The 17230-nt window shown below is 43.9% G+C and overlaps 1 protein-coding gene across 1 annotated transcript in view; it reads left to right on the plus strand.

The window, feature by feature from the left end:
- The first annotated feature begins 1329 nt into the window (after nucleotides 1-1329).
- SLC7A8 (solute carrier family 7 member 8) overlaps nucleotides 1330-17230 on the plus strand; it is a 59376-nt gene continuing 43475 nt past the window's right edge. The window contains exon 1 of the mRNA XM_030802587.1: nucleotides 1330-2225. Coding sequence (XP_030658447.1) covers nucleotides 2075-2225 — 151 coding nt within the window. The 5' untranslated portion in view covers nucleotides 1330-2074. The remainder of the gene's footprint in view (nucleotides 2226-17230) is intronic.

Here is a 17230-nt window from a genome sequence, read left to right on the forward strand (position 1 = left end):
TAGGCCCACTTTAAAATTAAATAATTTTGCATAATATATTTAATAAGGCTAAAAATAACTATTTTAGACTTATAGTGTTGTCCACTATATTGCTTCATGCTGTTTTTTCAAAATACTTTACAATTATAAGTAGACATTGTTGCTCTCACCTTAAGGCAGCAGTTTCTGAGTGAAATTCTTCAAAAAAGTAGAGGCATCATTTCAATATGGTAATAAGCTAGTTATTCTAACATCAACAAGTCTGTTTCATGATCAGCGATGTACTGATAATTCCCCATGTGTGCTTTTCAAATAGTTTATAAGTGCAAAAATATTAGAAGTTGCAGGACCAGGGTTTGAGTCATTTTTTTTCATGTTTCAGCCAGCCCTAAATAAGAGCTGTGAACAACAAGGCTACCTGGTAATTTTGTTTTTTATCTTTTTGTATGTGCATGTGGTTTTTCTGGCTTTTTGTTTCGTTTTGTTTTTGAGACAGGGTCTTGCTCTACCTCCCAGGCTGGAGTGCAGTGGCGTCATCATAGCTCACTGCAGCCTTGACCTCCTGGGCTCAAGCAATCCTCCAGCCTCAGCCTCCTGAGTAGCTAAGACTACAGGCCTGCACCACTGCACCCGGCTAATTTTAAATTTTTTAGTAGACGGGGTCTCGCTGTGTTGCACAGGCTGGTCTCAGACTCCTGGGCTCACGTGATCCTCCCCTCTCAGCCTCCTAAAGTGCTGGGATTACAGGCGTAAGCCACCGCGCCTGGCGATTTTGTTTCCTCTGTACTCTTCGTAGCTCACAATTACGCTGAAAGAACCTTTTTCCCATTGTTTTCATTGGAAAACATGTTTCATTGTTTCATTCCCATTTTTCCCTTCCATTTCCCTCCCCCACCCGTCGATTCCCCCTGTTTTTAGGAAACTCGAAGATGATGTCCCTTCAACGTTCTCTCCTGCATTCTCAAATGATCCAGTCCTAAATACTTTTTAACACATTGGCTAGTTTATTTCTGATGGCATTAAAAGTATCTGCACAACTGTTCCCTTATTTATAAAGCTCACAGATGTTCTATGACCTGTAACATTATACTAGCTAATGAGCTCTCCCGGAACAGTTGACGTGGAAGGAGTTTACTTCCACTTGGTTGCAAGGAGAAAGATGGAGAAAGCGAGAGACGATTGCAAAAAGAAATAACTTAGTCCATTTTCTCAGTGCTGTTTGGGGGCTCTGTGCTAATACTTAAATTGCAGAGGAGGGAGGAGACGGGACTGAGGATGGAGGGGAGCAGAGGAGGCAGGGGCGGAGCCTCGGCGGGCGAATAAAACCCCTCGCTAAAGAGAAGCACGTTAGTGTGTGGAGAAGCCACTCTCCCGAAAGCCAGGGGGATGGGGCCGGCTGTGCAGTAGAACGGGGATCTAAAAGAGGACAGCAAGGGCACGAAGACCAGCGAGAAAGAAGGGGACATCTGGGAAAGGCGGAAGCAGAAGACGGGGAAAGGAAAAGAAACCCATAGCAGGTGGAAACCAGATCTAGAGCAACACGGTCAGGTCCCCAGTTTTTTTTTTCTAGAAGAGAAGAAAGTACCTGAGGATTGCTCTTTTTTCCTACCGTTAATGAAAACTATTTTTGTCTTCATCATAAAAGAAAAAACTAAGGGGAGGTAAAGGCAATCTCCTGTTTTATTAGGGGGAGAGGTGAAGGGAAATCCAGGCTCTCTTTCTGAATAAGCCACTGCCTGGTGCACAGAGCAGAACCATCCTGGTTTCTGAACACACATCCCTTTCAGCAGAATTCCAGCCGGAGTCACTGGCACAGTTCTATTTTTATATTTAAATGTATGTCTCCCCTGGGCCTTTTTTTTTTTTTTTTTAGCAACACTTTTCTTGTTTGTCAACACGAGTGATCAGAAAGTGTGAATACGGAGTAGGAATATTTTTCGTTTTCTCTTTTATCTGCTTGCCTTTTTTTAGAGGGTAGGAGTGGTTCCTATTTCGGAAAAGGACGTTCTAATTCAAAGCTCTCTCCCAATATATTTACACGAATACGCATTTAGAAAGGGAGGCAGCTTTTGAGGTTGCAATCCTACCGAGAAGGATGGAAGAAGGAGCCAGGCACCGAAACAACACCGAACAGAAACACCCAGGTGGGGGCGAGTCGGACGCCAGCCCCGAGGCTGGTTCCGGAGGGGGCGGAGTAGCCCTGAAGAAAGAGATCGGATTGGTCAGTGCCTGTGGTATCATCGTAGGTGAGTTCCATTCCTCCCCGCCGACCCTTCCTCTCCCCTCTGGTGGTCCTCCTGTGAGGTCTTAACCCTTCGAAAGCATTATTGTTCTTCCTATTCCTTAGAAAAGGTTGTCAGTCACCTGAGCTGTAACCCACCTCCACTGGTCAAGTTTGAGAGGCATAGGAAATACATCATATATCTTTTCCTCCAAACCGGGCAAAGATTCTGCCCAGTGTTCGTAGAATGGAGCAAATCGTGGTCAGAAACCCGGCTGATGATTAGCATTGCCTGGGAACTCCTTAAAAATACAGGTCCTGGTCTCTACACTTGGAGGTTCTAGTTCAATAGGTTTAAGGAGGGACTGAGGGACCTGAACAAGTTTTTATGCAGCTATTATTCCCAGGCTGAGGATGGGCTTTTAAGGTATATTTGGTAGCTATTTTGCTGTTTTATGTTAAATGAAACTATGGGATAGGTATTAAAAATAGCAACAGCAATGCCCTGCCTTTTTATTTTAGCGTTTTCCACCTTATGCAGCACTTTTACTGTGTGAAGTAGCTGTGACAGGGCTGTTATTCCCATTTCACAGATGGGGAAGTTATGGAAGAAAAGAGGGGACAGACTGTGGCTCGGTAAGTGGAGAGTTTGCAGTTTCTCCAGTTGCCTGGTGGGGTCCACCTGTTTCTTAACAGCCACGGAGGACCCGCTGAGGCTCTCAGAGGGAATCAGGAATAACTAGAATGTGGAGTTAAGGAGGAACTGATGGGTAAAATATGTGTCCTAGCTGGGAGGTGCTGAAGGTGGGGAACCTGGGTGGCCCCAAGAGTGCCAGTGCAGGCCACTCAGACCCCCTGAATGTACTTTGCAGGGCAGGAGTCCCAAATACAGCTTCCTCTCTAGACAGCACATCCTCTTTCCAGAGAAGCCTTGGAGATGGATGGCAGGCAATAGCTCACTATTCCTGCCCTCACTTCAGAGTGAGAGATTGTTCTGCTATCTTTGGTAGAGGGCTTTACTTTCTTCCCAGAAAAAGGAGTGCAGGACGATCAGGCATAGATATGCTTCTTTGTCATCTCTCCAGAGTTCCTTTATGAAAGCTCGTTGTGTCCGGGTGCCCCTGAACCAGTTTCTCTGGCTGACGCCATGTTCTATGTAATAGCTCAGAGATATTTTGGCATCTGAGCAATAGTGACACTGGAGAGCACTCTGGAAATCAGATAAAATCAGTACAGTATTCAGATAATCCTCTTCACCTCTACACCCGGAACTTCAGTGACCAAGCTCTCTTCAGTCTCTTTCTAAAATGAAATCCCATCCCCCCACCCCCCCCAACTCCTCCCACCCCCTGGAATCCTATTTTATGGGATTCTCTGACTCTGGGAAGTTTTCCAGGCCATCTACAGTTATAAGAAAGATAATGTTATAAGAAAAATTATAGTCATGATCTGAATCTCTCTTTACTTTTTCTCATGACATTTTTATTTGCCTCTCCTTTACTTTATCTCAATTGCTCAAAAGAAATGAGAACAGCCAAGTATTCAGTATGTATAGCACATGCCAGTTTAAGGTCTATAAATAACCCAGAGGCCGATACCTCGTTCACCAATTTGACTGACAGAATTAAGCATTTTCCCCCTCTAGGAAGGTTCTGACTTATACACAGATGCGCACTCCCACAGGCATACAAGCACAATTAAACATCCTTCTTCCAGCCTCAGCCTGGCTCGCCCTTCCCAACGTAGGTTCAGGTATTCTTTTTTTTTTTTGAGACGGAGTCTCACTCTGTCGCCCAGCCTGGAGTGCAGTGGCGCGATCTCGGCTCACTGCAAGTTCCACCCCCCGGGTTCGCCATTCTCCTGCTTCAGCCTCCCAAGTAGCTGGGACTACAGGCGCCCGCCACCACGCCCGGCTAATTTTTTTTGTATTTTTAGTAGAGACGGGGTTTCACCGTGTTAGCCAGGATGGTCTCGATCTCCAGGTTCAGGTATTCAAGGGTAGAGGGTATTTTCCTATATACTGATGTTTTTGTCTCTTCCTTTAGCATCTTTTTCTAAGACTATGAAGAAATGGGAGTGTTCAGGTATAATAAGTACAATTTCTGTGGGTATATGTTACTATGGATTTGTCCACAACCTTATGGATGGTACTTCAATGGGAGAATAATCTCAAAGCTCCCCATGGTGGCATTACAGTAACAAGAATGGCAGCTCTGGTGTTCTGTGATGAAAAGAGATTCCAAATATGTGATTTCAGAGAAATTGGGATATTTTTGCAAAGCATGAGAATCCTTGTAGAGTTAATAGACACTATTCTACCCCAATTTAAGCTAGACACAAATTTCCCCTTTAAGATGATACAGGGGACAAAATCCATTCTGCTTCCCCTCCTGAGTTGCTGTTGAGTCACAGATGTGCTGAGGAACTGCCCTTTCCTCTTCCGGAGAAGTTTCTCAGTGGATGATCGTGATTCAAGTGTTTTCAAGACCAAACGCAAAAATAGAAATGGCATTTTCTGTGTGGATTTCAGGGATCTGGTGTTCAATGTCAACACTGCAGAAAAAAAGAGAACTAAACGGCAAAAAGAGGGCCGGGTGCGGTGGCTCATGCGTGTAATCCCAGCACTTTGGGAGGCCAAGGCGGGCGGATCACGAGGTCAGGAGATCAAGACCATCCTGGCTGACACGGTGAAACCTCGTCTCTACTAAAAATACAAAAAATTAACCGGGCGTCGTGGCGCACACCTGTAGTCCCAGCTACTTGTAAGGCTGAGGCAGGAGAATTGCTTGAACCCAGGAGGCAGAGGTTGCAGTGAGCCAAGGTTGCGCCACTCCACTACAGCCTGGGTGACAGAGTGAGACTCCATCTCAAAAAAAAAAAAAAAAAAAAAAAAAAAGAAGTCAAAAAGAGAAAGGAAATTTTCTAAGTGAATCAGGAGACATGGTATGGAAAAGTAGAATTTGTCCCAAATCTTTCTTTCTTTTTTTTTTTTTTTTTTTTTTTTGAGACAGGGTCTCGCTGTGTTGCCTAGGCTGGAGTGCTGTGGCGTGCTCACTGCATCGGTGCAGCCTCAAACTCCTGGGCTCAAGCGATCCTTCCAGCTCAGCTTCCTCAGTAGCTGTGACCACAGGCATGCACCACGACACCTAGCTAATTTTAAATTTTGTCTTGTAGAAACAGGGTCTCACTATATTGCCCAGGCTGGTCTCCAACTCCTAGGCTCAAGAAATCCTCCCACCTCGGCTTATCAGTGCTGGGATTACAGGCATGATCCATCGTGCCCGGCCCCCAAATCTTTTTTTTTTTTTTTCAGGGACTGTGGCAAAGTTACATTTGCCCTAAATCTATCTCTCTCATACCTAACTGACTAAGAGGGATAATTTAAACTACATGTTTTGTAAAATTTCATTCACAATCATCATGGATGATTGAAAGCAGGGATAACAGAATGGTAGGTGTTATGGAAATATACAATGAATTAATAGAAGATTTATGCCAGAGAGTTCCTTATATCCTGATTGGGAAGATGAGATGCAGATGTACTAAACAGAGAACATTCAAAATTAATGACATGGTTTAGTTGTGTAAGAGCTGAAGTAGGGCAAAGTTATGTGAATGGTGGGAGGCAAGGAGAGAGGTTCTTACTAAGAACTGGATTAAGAAGCATCTTGAAGGGTTTGAGAAGATGAAGTAGAAAAGCTGATTCTGGGAGTTTTCGTAGGTAAAAGCATAATGACTAAACTGCTATTTCCTAGATCAAAGATTGTGTCCTTAAAAAAAAATTGAACTATGAGAAAAATTGAGCCAGGTGTGGTGGTGGATACCTGTAGTCCCATCTACTTGATCATTTTAGCCCAGGAGTTTCAGGCCAGCCTAGGCAACAGAGCAAGACCTCATCTTCATTTTTTTTTTGGAGACAAGATCTCACTCTGTTAACCAGGCTGGAGTACAGTGGTGCAATCATAGCTCACTGCAGCCTCGAAAGCAATTCTCCCACCTCAGCCTCCCAAGTAGCTTAATAATTTTTAAAATTATTTTTAATTTTTTTTAGAGACAGGGTCTCCCTATGCTGCCCAGGCTATCTTGAACTCCTGGGCTCAAGCAATCCTCCTGCCTCAGCCTCCCAAAGTGTTGGGGTTACAGGTGTGGGCCACCGTGCCCAACAAAACCTTGCCTCTTAAAAAAAAAAAAGCAAGTGTCTTATATATTTCTGAATCTTTAGTGTTTAACAGAATGCCTGCTAAGGAATACTTACTCAAATGATTGTTGAATTTAACGGACTCTAGGACAAAAATATGAAGAGGAAACATTTATCTGCAGGGCTGCTGGGAACCTGGCTTGAAAATCTTTAAACTAGGAGTAGTTTTATCAACCTGGACAATTAGGTTGGCCCATTTTAATCTTTTAACATCACCCTTGTCCCAACCTAACCAGGCTTTTGCTCTCCATGTACTTGGCTAGGGAAACCTGTTGGCAGCATATTAATTTAGATTTCACTATGAATGTGGAGTTCCCCCCAAAGTTGAAAGAGGGTGTGGAGGACAGCAAAGTTCATTTATGAATGATACCAAAGCTACTGTTAATAGCTGTATTTTTTAAACTCTTAGTATATGCCAGGTACTCATCCAATTACCTAACGTACCTGAACTTATTTGTCATTCACAATAACTCATTTGGTAGACACTTTATTATCTCTTCCTCTAGATAGGAAATAGAGGTTCAAAGGGGTAAGCCACTTTGCTGAAAGTCACACAACTAAAAAATATTAGAGCTAGGATTCAAACCCAGAGCTTGTCTGAATCCTGAATCAAGCTCGTAAGCATTATTCTTTACTATTTCTATTTTTATCTCCTAAAGGAGTATTTTCTTTTAGAATCTGGAGAGAGGTCCTTATTCATTTTTATAGATGAATGAATACTTATTGTATAGCAATTAATTCTGTGTTCCCAGTGAGGAAGGTTCCCAGTATAGGGGGGAGCTGGGCTGTCAGCTGGGAGTGGAAGAAAGTAATATTCCCAGTGCAGTTGCAGGAAGACTTGGGTGAGCCTGAGGGGCATCTGGCCAGCACAGACCATGCTCGCATTCATTCCTGCACACGCACACCTTTCCTTTATGGACAAGTGTTCTTCCCAGCCATGTTAGAGGTGCCCACAGAGTTCCTGGCCATTTAGGTACTTTATACCAGTCACATATCTAGGTATGTAACCAGAATCTATGTCTTGAAGGCATTAAAAGGAAAACCTTAAACAAATTAAATTTAACAGTGTTTAATTGAGCAAAGAACAATTTGTGTATCAGGCAGCCTCTTGAACCAGAACTGGTTCAGAGTTTCTGGGGCAGCCTCATGGTTGAAGAAGATTTATGGGCAGAAAAAGGCAAGTGACATACAGGAAATGGAAGTAAGGTACAGAAACAGCTGGATTGGTTACAGCTCTACATTTGCCTTATTTGAACAAGGGTTGGACAGTTGGCTGCCTTTGATTGGCTGAAACTCAGTGAATGGTACAAAAGTAGGTTACAGTCTATTTACACATCCAGTTAGGTTACGTTTCACTACATATGGAGAAACCTTTAAATGGAATTTAAAATATGTAAGGAGGCAGCTTTAAGCTAAACTTAACAAAGGTGAAGAAGCTGGCTGGAGAGCTGTAATAATAAAATTTAAAAGTATATAATGTCAGACCATTTTGTTTTCAGCACAATTTATGTTTATGGGGGATCTTAGTATATTTGCTACAAAACAATACTGGATGCTGATCTAGCTACTAGACCACTATCTCCCAATTAACATGATTTTTTAAAATAGTATTTATTGAGCTCTTACTAAATGCCAATTCTTTTTCTTTTTTTTTTTTTTTTTTTTGAGACAGAGTCTCGCTCAGTCTCCCAGGCTGGAGTGCAGTGGCGCAATCTCGGCTCACTGCAACTTCTCCCTCCCAGATTCAAGTGATTCTTCTGCCTCAGCCTCCTGAGTAGCTGGGATTACAGGCACGAGCTACCACGCTCAGCTAATTTTTGTATTTTTAGTAAAGACAGGGTTTCACCATGTTGGCCAGGCTAGTCTCAAACTCCTGACCTCAAGTGATCTGCCCACCTCGGCCTCCCAAAGTGCTGGGATTATAGGCGTGAGTCACCGCGCCCGGCCTAAATGCCAATTCCTGAGCTATAAGCTCTTTACATATATTATTTTATTCGATCTTCACAGCAATCCTAAGAAAGTACTTATTATAATTACCTGTATGTTAACAATGGGGAAATTGAGTCACAGAGCTGGTAGCTAATTTTCCTAGGGTCACACCACTGATAACTGAGATGACTCCATAGCCAAAACACTTAGCCATTTCTCATTTCTAATTGGTAACCAAGACAGGAGGAGGCTGATATATATTGCATGGTGGGGCAGTTGGCCATGGAGGAAGACAACCCTGAGACTGGAGTCCAGAAAGACCATGGATGTCTGATACTGAAAAAATTGGGGGAAAAAAATTTAAAGGGTTTCTGTCAACAGGGAAGTGTGGCTATGGGTATAACTGTACTGAAATGGCTCTGGGCTGACTTAGAAAAATTTCAAGTATAAAAGATCTCACACCCATGTGGTCTATACCACTTTAGAAGATTTTGCATTTTAGTCTCTAATATGATGTATTAGCTTCTAATCCCAAAAATGTCTACTGGATGTTGACCAGAGGGAGGGAGTGTGAAAACTGCTTCTTGAGTTTGTACTTCAATTAAAAAATACAAATACACTCACACAAAACATAGAAGGATTACGATTTGGTTCATTCAGGATGAAAATGTGATTAAAACCCTCATTGTTCTCAAATAAAATTCTGGGACAAAAGCCAGCTAGGAGGTATTTCAAAACAAACACATCTTGTTGAGTAGGGAAAGGCTATATATCCAGCAATGTAATAATAATAAGTAGCTACCATTTACTGAGCATACATTGCTAGGTGATGGTAGAGCCTAGGTCCCCACCCAGGTCACTAAAATCTGAAGCAACTGGGCTTAACTAAAATGCTCCTCAGTCTGGAGTGCAAGGTGGCTGGGACCAGGGATCCTGTTGTACGCTCCCTGACTCCAGGAACCAGAGAGCTCAAGGAGTAATTTGGTTGAATCTGCTACTGTCAGAGTGATAATACATTCCCTCAAAGAGCAGAGTTACACAGAATGATGGACTAGCAGGAGATGCTTAGAGTCGAGGAAAGAAAGTAGGAACCCGGCAGCTAAGAAACTATGTCCAAGAGACACACCAGACAGCCATTTTAAACAATCACAGTTAAAAACACCCTGTACCGGCCGGGTGCGGTGGCTCACGCCTGTAATCCCAGCGCTTTGGGAGGCAGAGGCGGGTGGATCACTTGAGGTCAGGAGATCGGGACCAGCCTGGCCAACATGGTGAAACCCCATCTCTACTAAAAATACAAAAATTAGCCAGGTGTGGTGGCAGGCGCCCGTAGTCCCAGCTCCTTGGAAGGCTGAGGCACGAGAATCGCTTGAACCCAGGAGATGGAGGTTGCAGTGAGCCAAGTTGCACTACTGCTTACTCCAGGACTCTGTCTCAAAACAACAACAAACAAACAAACCCACAGACACAAAACACCACTGTACCCAAACCAAATAACCTTCTCAGAGTGGCCAGCACCATATACACACTTTTCTGAGTTTAATCAGCTTATTGAAGTGGCGTAGAGGTGTGGGGCATCTTGGCTGGGGCTTCTCAAGTTGCCAGGCTACCGAAGTTTTCTGTCTTTTCTGATGGGTAATCCAGCAGCACAGCTGCCTTCAAAGAAATGCCTCAGGAATGTCTGTTGTTGTTTTGTTGTTATTGTAGGAGAGGGAGATGGATCTAGAAAAGCAGGCACACGCAAATGATCCCAGCAGTATATCCCAAACTACAGAAAACAAGAGCCATTCAGGAACCCAGGGGGCTAGAAACTGTTCCTTTCCAATGTTTAACTCCCTGCTGAGCATACAGAGCATGGAGAACCATGCCTTCTTTCCCCTTCCAGAACACGTCTCCAGAGCAGGCCCCCAGATCCCTTCTCCCTGGAGATCTGGAAATGGCAAACGGCAGGCTCCTGTCTGCGGCAGGAGTGGGAGCAGCTGGACATAGGATTCAGAATTATTCCACATTTTAACAAACACTCACCGAGCACATTATATTCTAGGCCTTGTCCTGAGCACTGGTGAATTTTATTTCTAGGAGGCAAAATAATCCCTCAAGTCTATTTTAAGCTGTTTTATTTATAGAATGAGTGAAGTTTGAGCTGAAAAGCTTTATTGATCACATCTCATCCCTCATCTTTGTCACAGTCACATGTCTTCCCATGGGTTTGCTCCCTGCTTTAAATATCCTCAGCATTAGCAGTGACATCACTTCTGGGGAGAAGGTTTCACAATGTCTGAAGATGGACCAGGCAACCTCACACTGAACTGCACATTGCAAAAGCAGACTACTCAGAAAGAGTACTACTGCTGCAGAATTATTACTTTTCTCGTCTGTCTCCATGTTTTAAAAGTGCTTGTTTGTATATTTAGGAAATGCACAAATACTTCAGTGCTTTTTAAGAGTACAGTTCTGCAAAGAGTGTTTAGTAAGCAGCTGATAAAGACAGGTCAGGTTGACTTAAGGTGGTATTTGGACCCTGATACTGAAAGCAGAAAGTTTAGTGTGAATTTTTCCATGATTTGCATCAGCGTGCCATAGACTGGGAGGAACCACTGATTAGGAAAAGATGGGCTTTAGAGATAGTCTTAAGTTTGCAAACCGCTTCCCTGTTTACAATCTTCGTAATCTTGAGCAAGCGAATTATCAGTTTACTTAGCTGTGCAATGGAAGTTTCTTGTGGAGTATTTAAACAAAGCTGGCCAGGTGGGGTGGCACATACCTGTAATTCCAGCACTTTGGGAGGCTGAGGTGGGAGGATCACTTGGATCCAGGAGTTCAAGACCAGCCTGGGCAACACAGTGGGACCCTGCCTCTAGAAAATATTTAAAAATTAGTCGAGTGGGGTGGCACACGCCTGTGGTCCCAGCACTAGGGAGGCTGAGGTGGGAGGATTGCTTGAGCTCGGGAGGCAGAGGTTGCAGTGAGCTGTGATCGTGCTGCTGCACTCCAGCCTGGGTGACAGAGTGAGACCTTGTCTCAAAAAAAAAAAAAAAAGTAAAAATTAAAAAAATAAAACAAAGCCCTTGCACTCCTTTAACTCAAGGAGAGAAAGAAATTAATATTTATTGGAAGGTACCATAGTGCATCAGTATGTTGTAGAATGGGGGGAACCATTGATGATTAGTGGTTCCCACCCCCAACTCACACACTCAATAATTTTGGTTCTGAAATTTCAACTGGACTGATCCAGTAAGAAGACTGACCTTTTCAGCCCAAGTCTGATCTGCTTAGCAACCAGCTGGTTGCTTTTCCTTTTCTCTTTGCTGAGCTGACTCTACTCACTCATCAGCATCAGTCTGACACTTCCCTCTCCCAGGAAGACTTTTCTGAACAGCCCAAGCCAGTGATTTTTTTTCCACCCATTAAAATCTTGTCATATATTGCAATAGCCCTCATGCAGCTTCTGCTCTGCATGGTGGTATCAGTTCTGTGTCTGTGCACATGGGTCTTCCCTTTCCACACAGTTCCTTGAAACCAGGCACTGTGTCTCACTTTCACATCCTATAACCTAGTACATGGTGAGTATTGAATAATAGCAGTCAGTCAAAAACAAATCATCATTCAAGATTGCCTCACAATGATGTGAATATACTTAACACTGCTAAACTATAGACTTAAAAATGGTTAAGATGGTAAATTTTGTTACATGTCTTTACCACAATGAAAATTTTGTTCTGTTTAAAAATGAGTTATTCCCATGAATAATACATTTTTGTGCTTAGCTTTAAAAAAAAAAAAAAATCATCCAGGCTCAAATTTGAAAGAGATTAGAGCTTAACCAAAAGGTAACAGTGCTGAGGTTGAGAAGCCCTGTTCTACCTTCAAACTTCAATGAAGCCCAGATACTTCGTTGTGGGAGGCTGTCCTGTCTATGGTAGGATGTTTAGCAGCATTACCGGCCTCTACACACCAGGTGCTGGTAGCTCTCCCACTCATTGTGACAACCAAAAGTGTCTCCAGATACGGCCAGCTGTCTTCTGGAGGCGGTAGACAAGTTGCTCTCAGTTGAAAACCACCGAGGAAGACAAAGCCTCTCACTGTGGATGCCTGGCTCCCCAGTTGGGCTGGGAATGCTGGAGGCAAGATGTGGGTCCTTCATGGGCTTATCTGAGGGCTCAACACTCAGCCGCCCACCACCCCCAGGCTACGATGCCTGTCTTTCAGTAGCTGGTAGTTGGCTCCATCCGTTTCATTAAACGTCCATGTGTGAACAAGTGCTTCCCAATTACCTTCCAAAACAAGCATTACAGAGTGGGCGCTCAATAAATACCTTTTGAGATGCAATTACCTGCTGCCCGCCCACCTGCGGCATCTAAAAATTACACCTAGACCAGCAGACAAATGACTCAGAGAATGTTTCATAGTCCTGGCTGTACAGTGCTGTTTTGGAGCCAAGCCTCCAAAGCAAGTCCATTGAATTCTTCTAGGGCTGGTCTCTGTAACTACTGCTACAAATTCTAGCCATTCCTTGCATTTGTTGGCATTTCACAAATTATAAAGTGCCTCACATATAGGCTCTCCCTTGATTCCCCACAACAACCCTGTTGCAGTAGGCAGGGCAGGAACAATTACTCTCATTCTGCAGATGAAGAGAGTGATTTTCAGAAAAATTCAGGTCACACAGCAAAGCACGGACAAATTTTCTCCTCCAACTCTAAGTCTAGTGCCCTTTTCATGTTTTCAATAAGGAATCCAGAACAGCAGAGTTCTGCAGTGCCTTCCACATCTCAATCTGCAGAAGATGTTGACTCCTCAGGGCATGTGTCAAAGTCTTGACCTGCTACTACCCCTGAGGAGCTGTTTGTACAGTCCCGATGGGAAAGTGTAAACAGGGTGAGAGGCATGGTGAGCTTCCAGGCCTGGCGTGAAGATCAAAGCCTGGGCCCCGCATGCCAGACCTGCTTTCACACTGTTCCCTTAGTCCTGAAAAGCTCTGAGATCCTCTCAGCCACTTTGTGGAAGAAACCCAAAGCAGGTTCACCTAGCTTTCTCTGGACATCATGGAAATGGCAAAAAACCTCCAAGCCCCAGGAGGAGGCTGTGGCTAGATTTTAAGGCTGGCATGAGTAAGGAAGGCCAAAGCCTTTTGGATCTGAGGGTCTGTTGGGCGTCAGAAGCCTGTAATTCTATGCCTTAGGAAATTCTTTGATGGCTGTAACATTCTAGTGTGGACAAGCCTAGATGTGAGTAATGCTTTAATGGGAGTCACATGGGTATTGGTCTACAGATGGGGGAGTTAGTGATTATTAACGCAAATGTAGGTTTTCTCAATTCCGGCAATTTTTCTAGTGAAGACTTGCCCATTGAGACAACGTGGCTCCTTTTTAATGAAATGATTTGCTTGGTTTTTCTTTGACAGAACAAGCCAAACTGGGTTTCATTGTCCAGGCATCCTAGAATTCATTCTTCACTAAAGAAGATCTGTGTGATAAGATGATTACTTTATTAGTTGGGGAGGATAGAAGCAGGACTAAAACTCTAACCTTGAATACCTCAGCAATACCAGATGGATGTGTGTCTCATTCTAAGTGGCTTTACGGACGATGAGTCTAAGCTAAAACATTGGAGGAAAAAACCCATAGTAATCAACTTTCTTCCTATATCTCATCAAGAAACGTGTGTCAGCCGGGCGGGATGGCTCGTGCCTGTAATCTCAGCACTTTAGGAAGCCAAGGCAGGAGGATCACTTGAGGCCAGGCATTCAAGACCAGCCTGGGCAACATAGTGAGACCCCCTCCCCCCATGTAAAAAAATAAAAATTAGCTGGGTGTAGTGGCACACACCCATAGTCCTAGCTACTCGGGAGGCTGAAACAGGAGGATCACTTGAGCCCAGGGGTTTGAGGCTGCAGTAAGCTATGATCAAACCACTGCACTCCAGCTTGGGTGAAAGAGTGGTGAGACCCACGGCCAAGCGTGTAATCCCAGCACTTTGGGAGGCCGAGGCAGGCGGATCGCCTGAGGTCAGGAGTTCAAGACCAGCCTGGCCAACATGGTGAAACCCCATCTCTACTAATAATACAAAAATTAGCCTGACATGGTGGCACACGCGTGTAATCCCAGCTACTCGGGAGGCTGAGGCAGGAGAATCACTTGAACCCATGAGGCGGAGGTTGCAGTGAGCTGAGATCGCGCCACTGCACTTCATCCTTGGCGACAGAGTGAGACTCTGTCTCAAAACAAAAAAGAAAAGAACGAGAGAGAGATAGGAAGGAAGGAAGGAAGGAAGGAAGGAAGGAAGGAAGGAAGGAAGGAAGGAAGGAGGGAAGGAAGGAAGGTTGGTTCATAGTCAAAGTAGAAAAGCCTTTTCCCAGTTCATCTTTTTCAAAGCCACTCTAGGAAAGTCTCACTTAGACAGTGTCCAAGTTGAAAAGCCCAACTATTAAAGTGTCTGTTGTGCAGTTTCCAGAGGGGAGGCAGCATGGAATCATGGAGGAAAGTCTGGACCAGGAGTCCAGCGACTTAGCTTCTCATCCAGGCCTTGCTACTTATGCAGTGCATGACTTTGATAAAGTCCCTTCACCTCTCTGAGCCTCAGTTTTTGCAATGGTAAAATAGGAATGATACGACCTGCCCTGTGCAGCTAAGAAAGTACTTAGGAGATCAAGTAAGGTAATGGATATCAATGTTTTATAAATCCCCACTGAAGGTGGTACTGCAATAGAAGGAAGGAATCAGATCGGTGTTCCAACTCTTTAATAAGTGCCTCCTGTGAACCATTCCCATTGCCTATAAAGTACAGCATGGAAGACTGACCCCAGTGTATTAGGAAGACCTTTCATTATCAGGGAAAAGCTGGAGGCTGTGACAGAAGATTTAGCTTCCAGTCCAGCTACAACAAACTTACCCTATGATTTAGGCAAATAACTGCCTTTCTAGGTCTCAGTTTCTTCATCCATAAAATAGGGATAATAATACCGTCCTCATTTTCCCCACTTGAAAAATAGGAATAATAATTGTCCTACTTTCTTCCCCTATAAATTGGAGATGGTAGGCCAGGCACAGTGGCTCACGCTTGTAATCCTAGCACTTTGGGAGGTCGAGGCGGGTGGATCACTTGAGGTCAGGAGTTCGAGACCAGCCTGGCCAACATGGTGAAACCCCATCTCTACTAAAAATACAAAAATTAGCCAGGTGTGGTGGCATATGCCTGTAATCCCAGCTACTCAGGAGGCTGAGCACGAGAATCACTTGAACCTGGGAGGCAGAGGTTGCAGTGAGCCAAGATCGTGCCACTGCACTCCAGCCTAGGCAACAGGCTGTTCCCTAGCACTTAGTTTATACTAGTGTAGCTCAATTTTTTTTAGCTTTTATCTTTGTAATTTTATTTATTTATTTATTTATTTGAGACAGGGTCTTGCTCTGTCACTAGAGTGCAGTGGTGCACTCACAGCTCACTGCAGTCTTGCCCTCCCAGGCTCAAGCAGTCCTCCCACCTCAGCCTCTCTAGTATCTGGGACTATAGGCGCATGCCACCATGTCTGGCTAATTTAAAAAAAAAAAAAATTTTTTTTTTAGAGATAGGATCTCCCTATATCGCCCAGGCTGGTCTCAAACTCCTGGGCTGAAGTGATCCTTCTGCCTCAGCCTCCCAAAGTGCTGGGATTACAGGCATGAGCCACCAATACCTGGCCTATCTTTGTAATTTTAATTTGGTCAAAAATAAGGTTTTGGGGGCAGAAACCCAATTTTCATGAAGTGAGGACTCTTATTCCAATGCCAATCTACTGTGACCCTCGCAATCACTCTGGCAGCTCTCTGCCAGAGTTCTTAAAGGTTGGGGCCTCCAAGAAGAAGTGAAGGCAAGAAGTGGGCAGTTAGTGTTGCACGTCCCATCTTCCAGTGGCTCCTGTGGCCTAGAACAAGGGAACATACTAGAAATGTCAGCGTGAAAACAGAAGAGAAGCACTTACTGATCCCTGCTGCAGTGTTTGTTTTCTACGAACCCTTAGTGGAACATTGGCACTCTTCATTCTGAGAATATTGGATCTATTAAATAACACCCATTCTCATTTTCCCTCTTGCAACAGCTATTCTTGGCTCTCAGAAGCACCTAGCTATACATTCCTCCCTTTGCAGTACCTTAAAGACCAAAGTCAAACCTTGTTTTTCTGCTGCTATTGATTGTTTTTCTAACCCCCTGAGCTGGTTTTATAACCCTAGTTTTATTGCTCTAGTCTTGGCTGGCTTTGAAATTCTCTATAGATCACTCTTTTGATAACTTCCTGCTAGGCAAGGAATTTACTATCATCTTTCAGCACTATTAGCAAACCTGTCTCTAGATCTCTCATTTCCCAGCACTTGATATCGCACTTGATATCGTCCAGAGAACAGCAGTTTGGCAGGGGAAGAATCATTTGACAGGGGGAACATGTCCGAAGTCCTGGAATACTACAAGCAGGTCTTTTAGCCTCTACTAACCCAGTACTTCTGAATAGAGCATATGGGGACTGTCTGAGAGAGGAGGGCTGAAAGGTATCCTGTTGTCCTATCATAGAACTTTACATAAACTTACAAGAAGAGGAAAAGTCTGTAAGGATTGGTGGCACTCAGAATCTCCTTTTTCTATCTTCTCTTTGCCTGATAATTATTATCACTAATTTGATGATGAGGAATTATTTCTCTTAGTTTCATTTCTATAAGCAGCCCTATTCTGTTGGGAAAGACTGCTAGCAGCAAAATTAGGAAGACATATTTGAGACAAATATGTGCTTCCTTTTCATCTGCATCTAACTTCAGCCTGTGCCCTCTAATTCTATATTTCAGTCTCAGGGCTAGATTGAGGTTGAGTTATGGTTGAGATCTGAACGTCAGTTTTTAAAAGCTGAGCATAGGACCTTACAATCTCCATCTCACTGG

The sequence above is a fragment of the Nomascus leucogenys genome, chromosome 22a, assembly GCF_006542625.1.
Source record: "Nomascus leucogenys isolate Asia chromosome 22a, Asia_NLE_v1, whole genome shotgun sequence".
Classification (NCBI taxonomy): Eukaryota; Metazoa; Chordata; class Mammalia; order Primates; family Hylobatidae; genus Nomascus; species Nomascus leucogenys.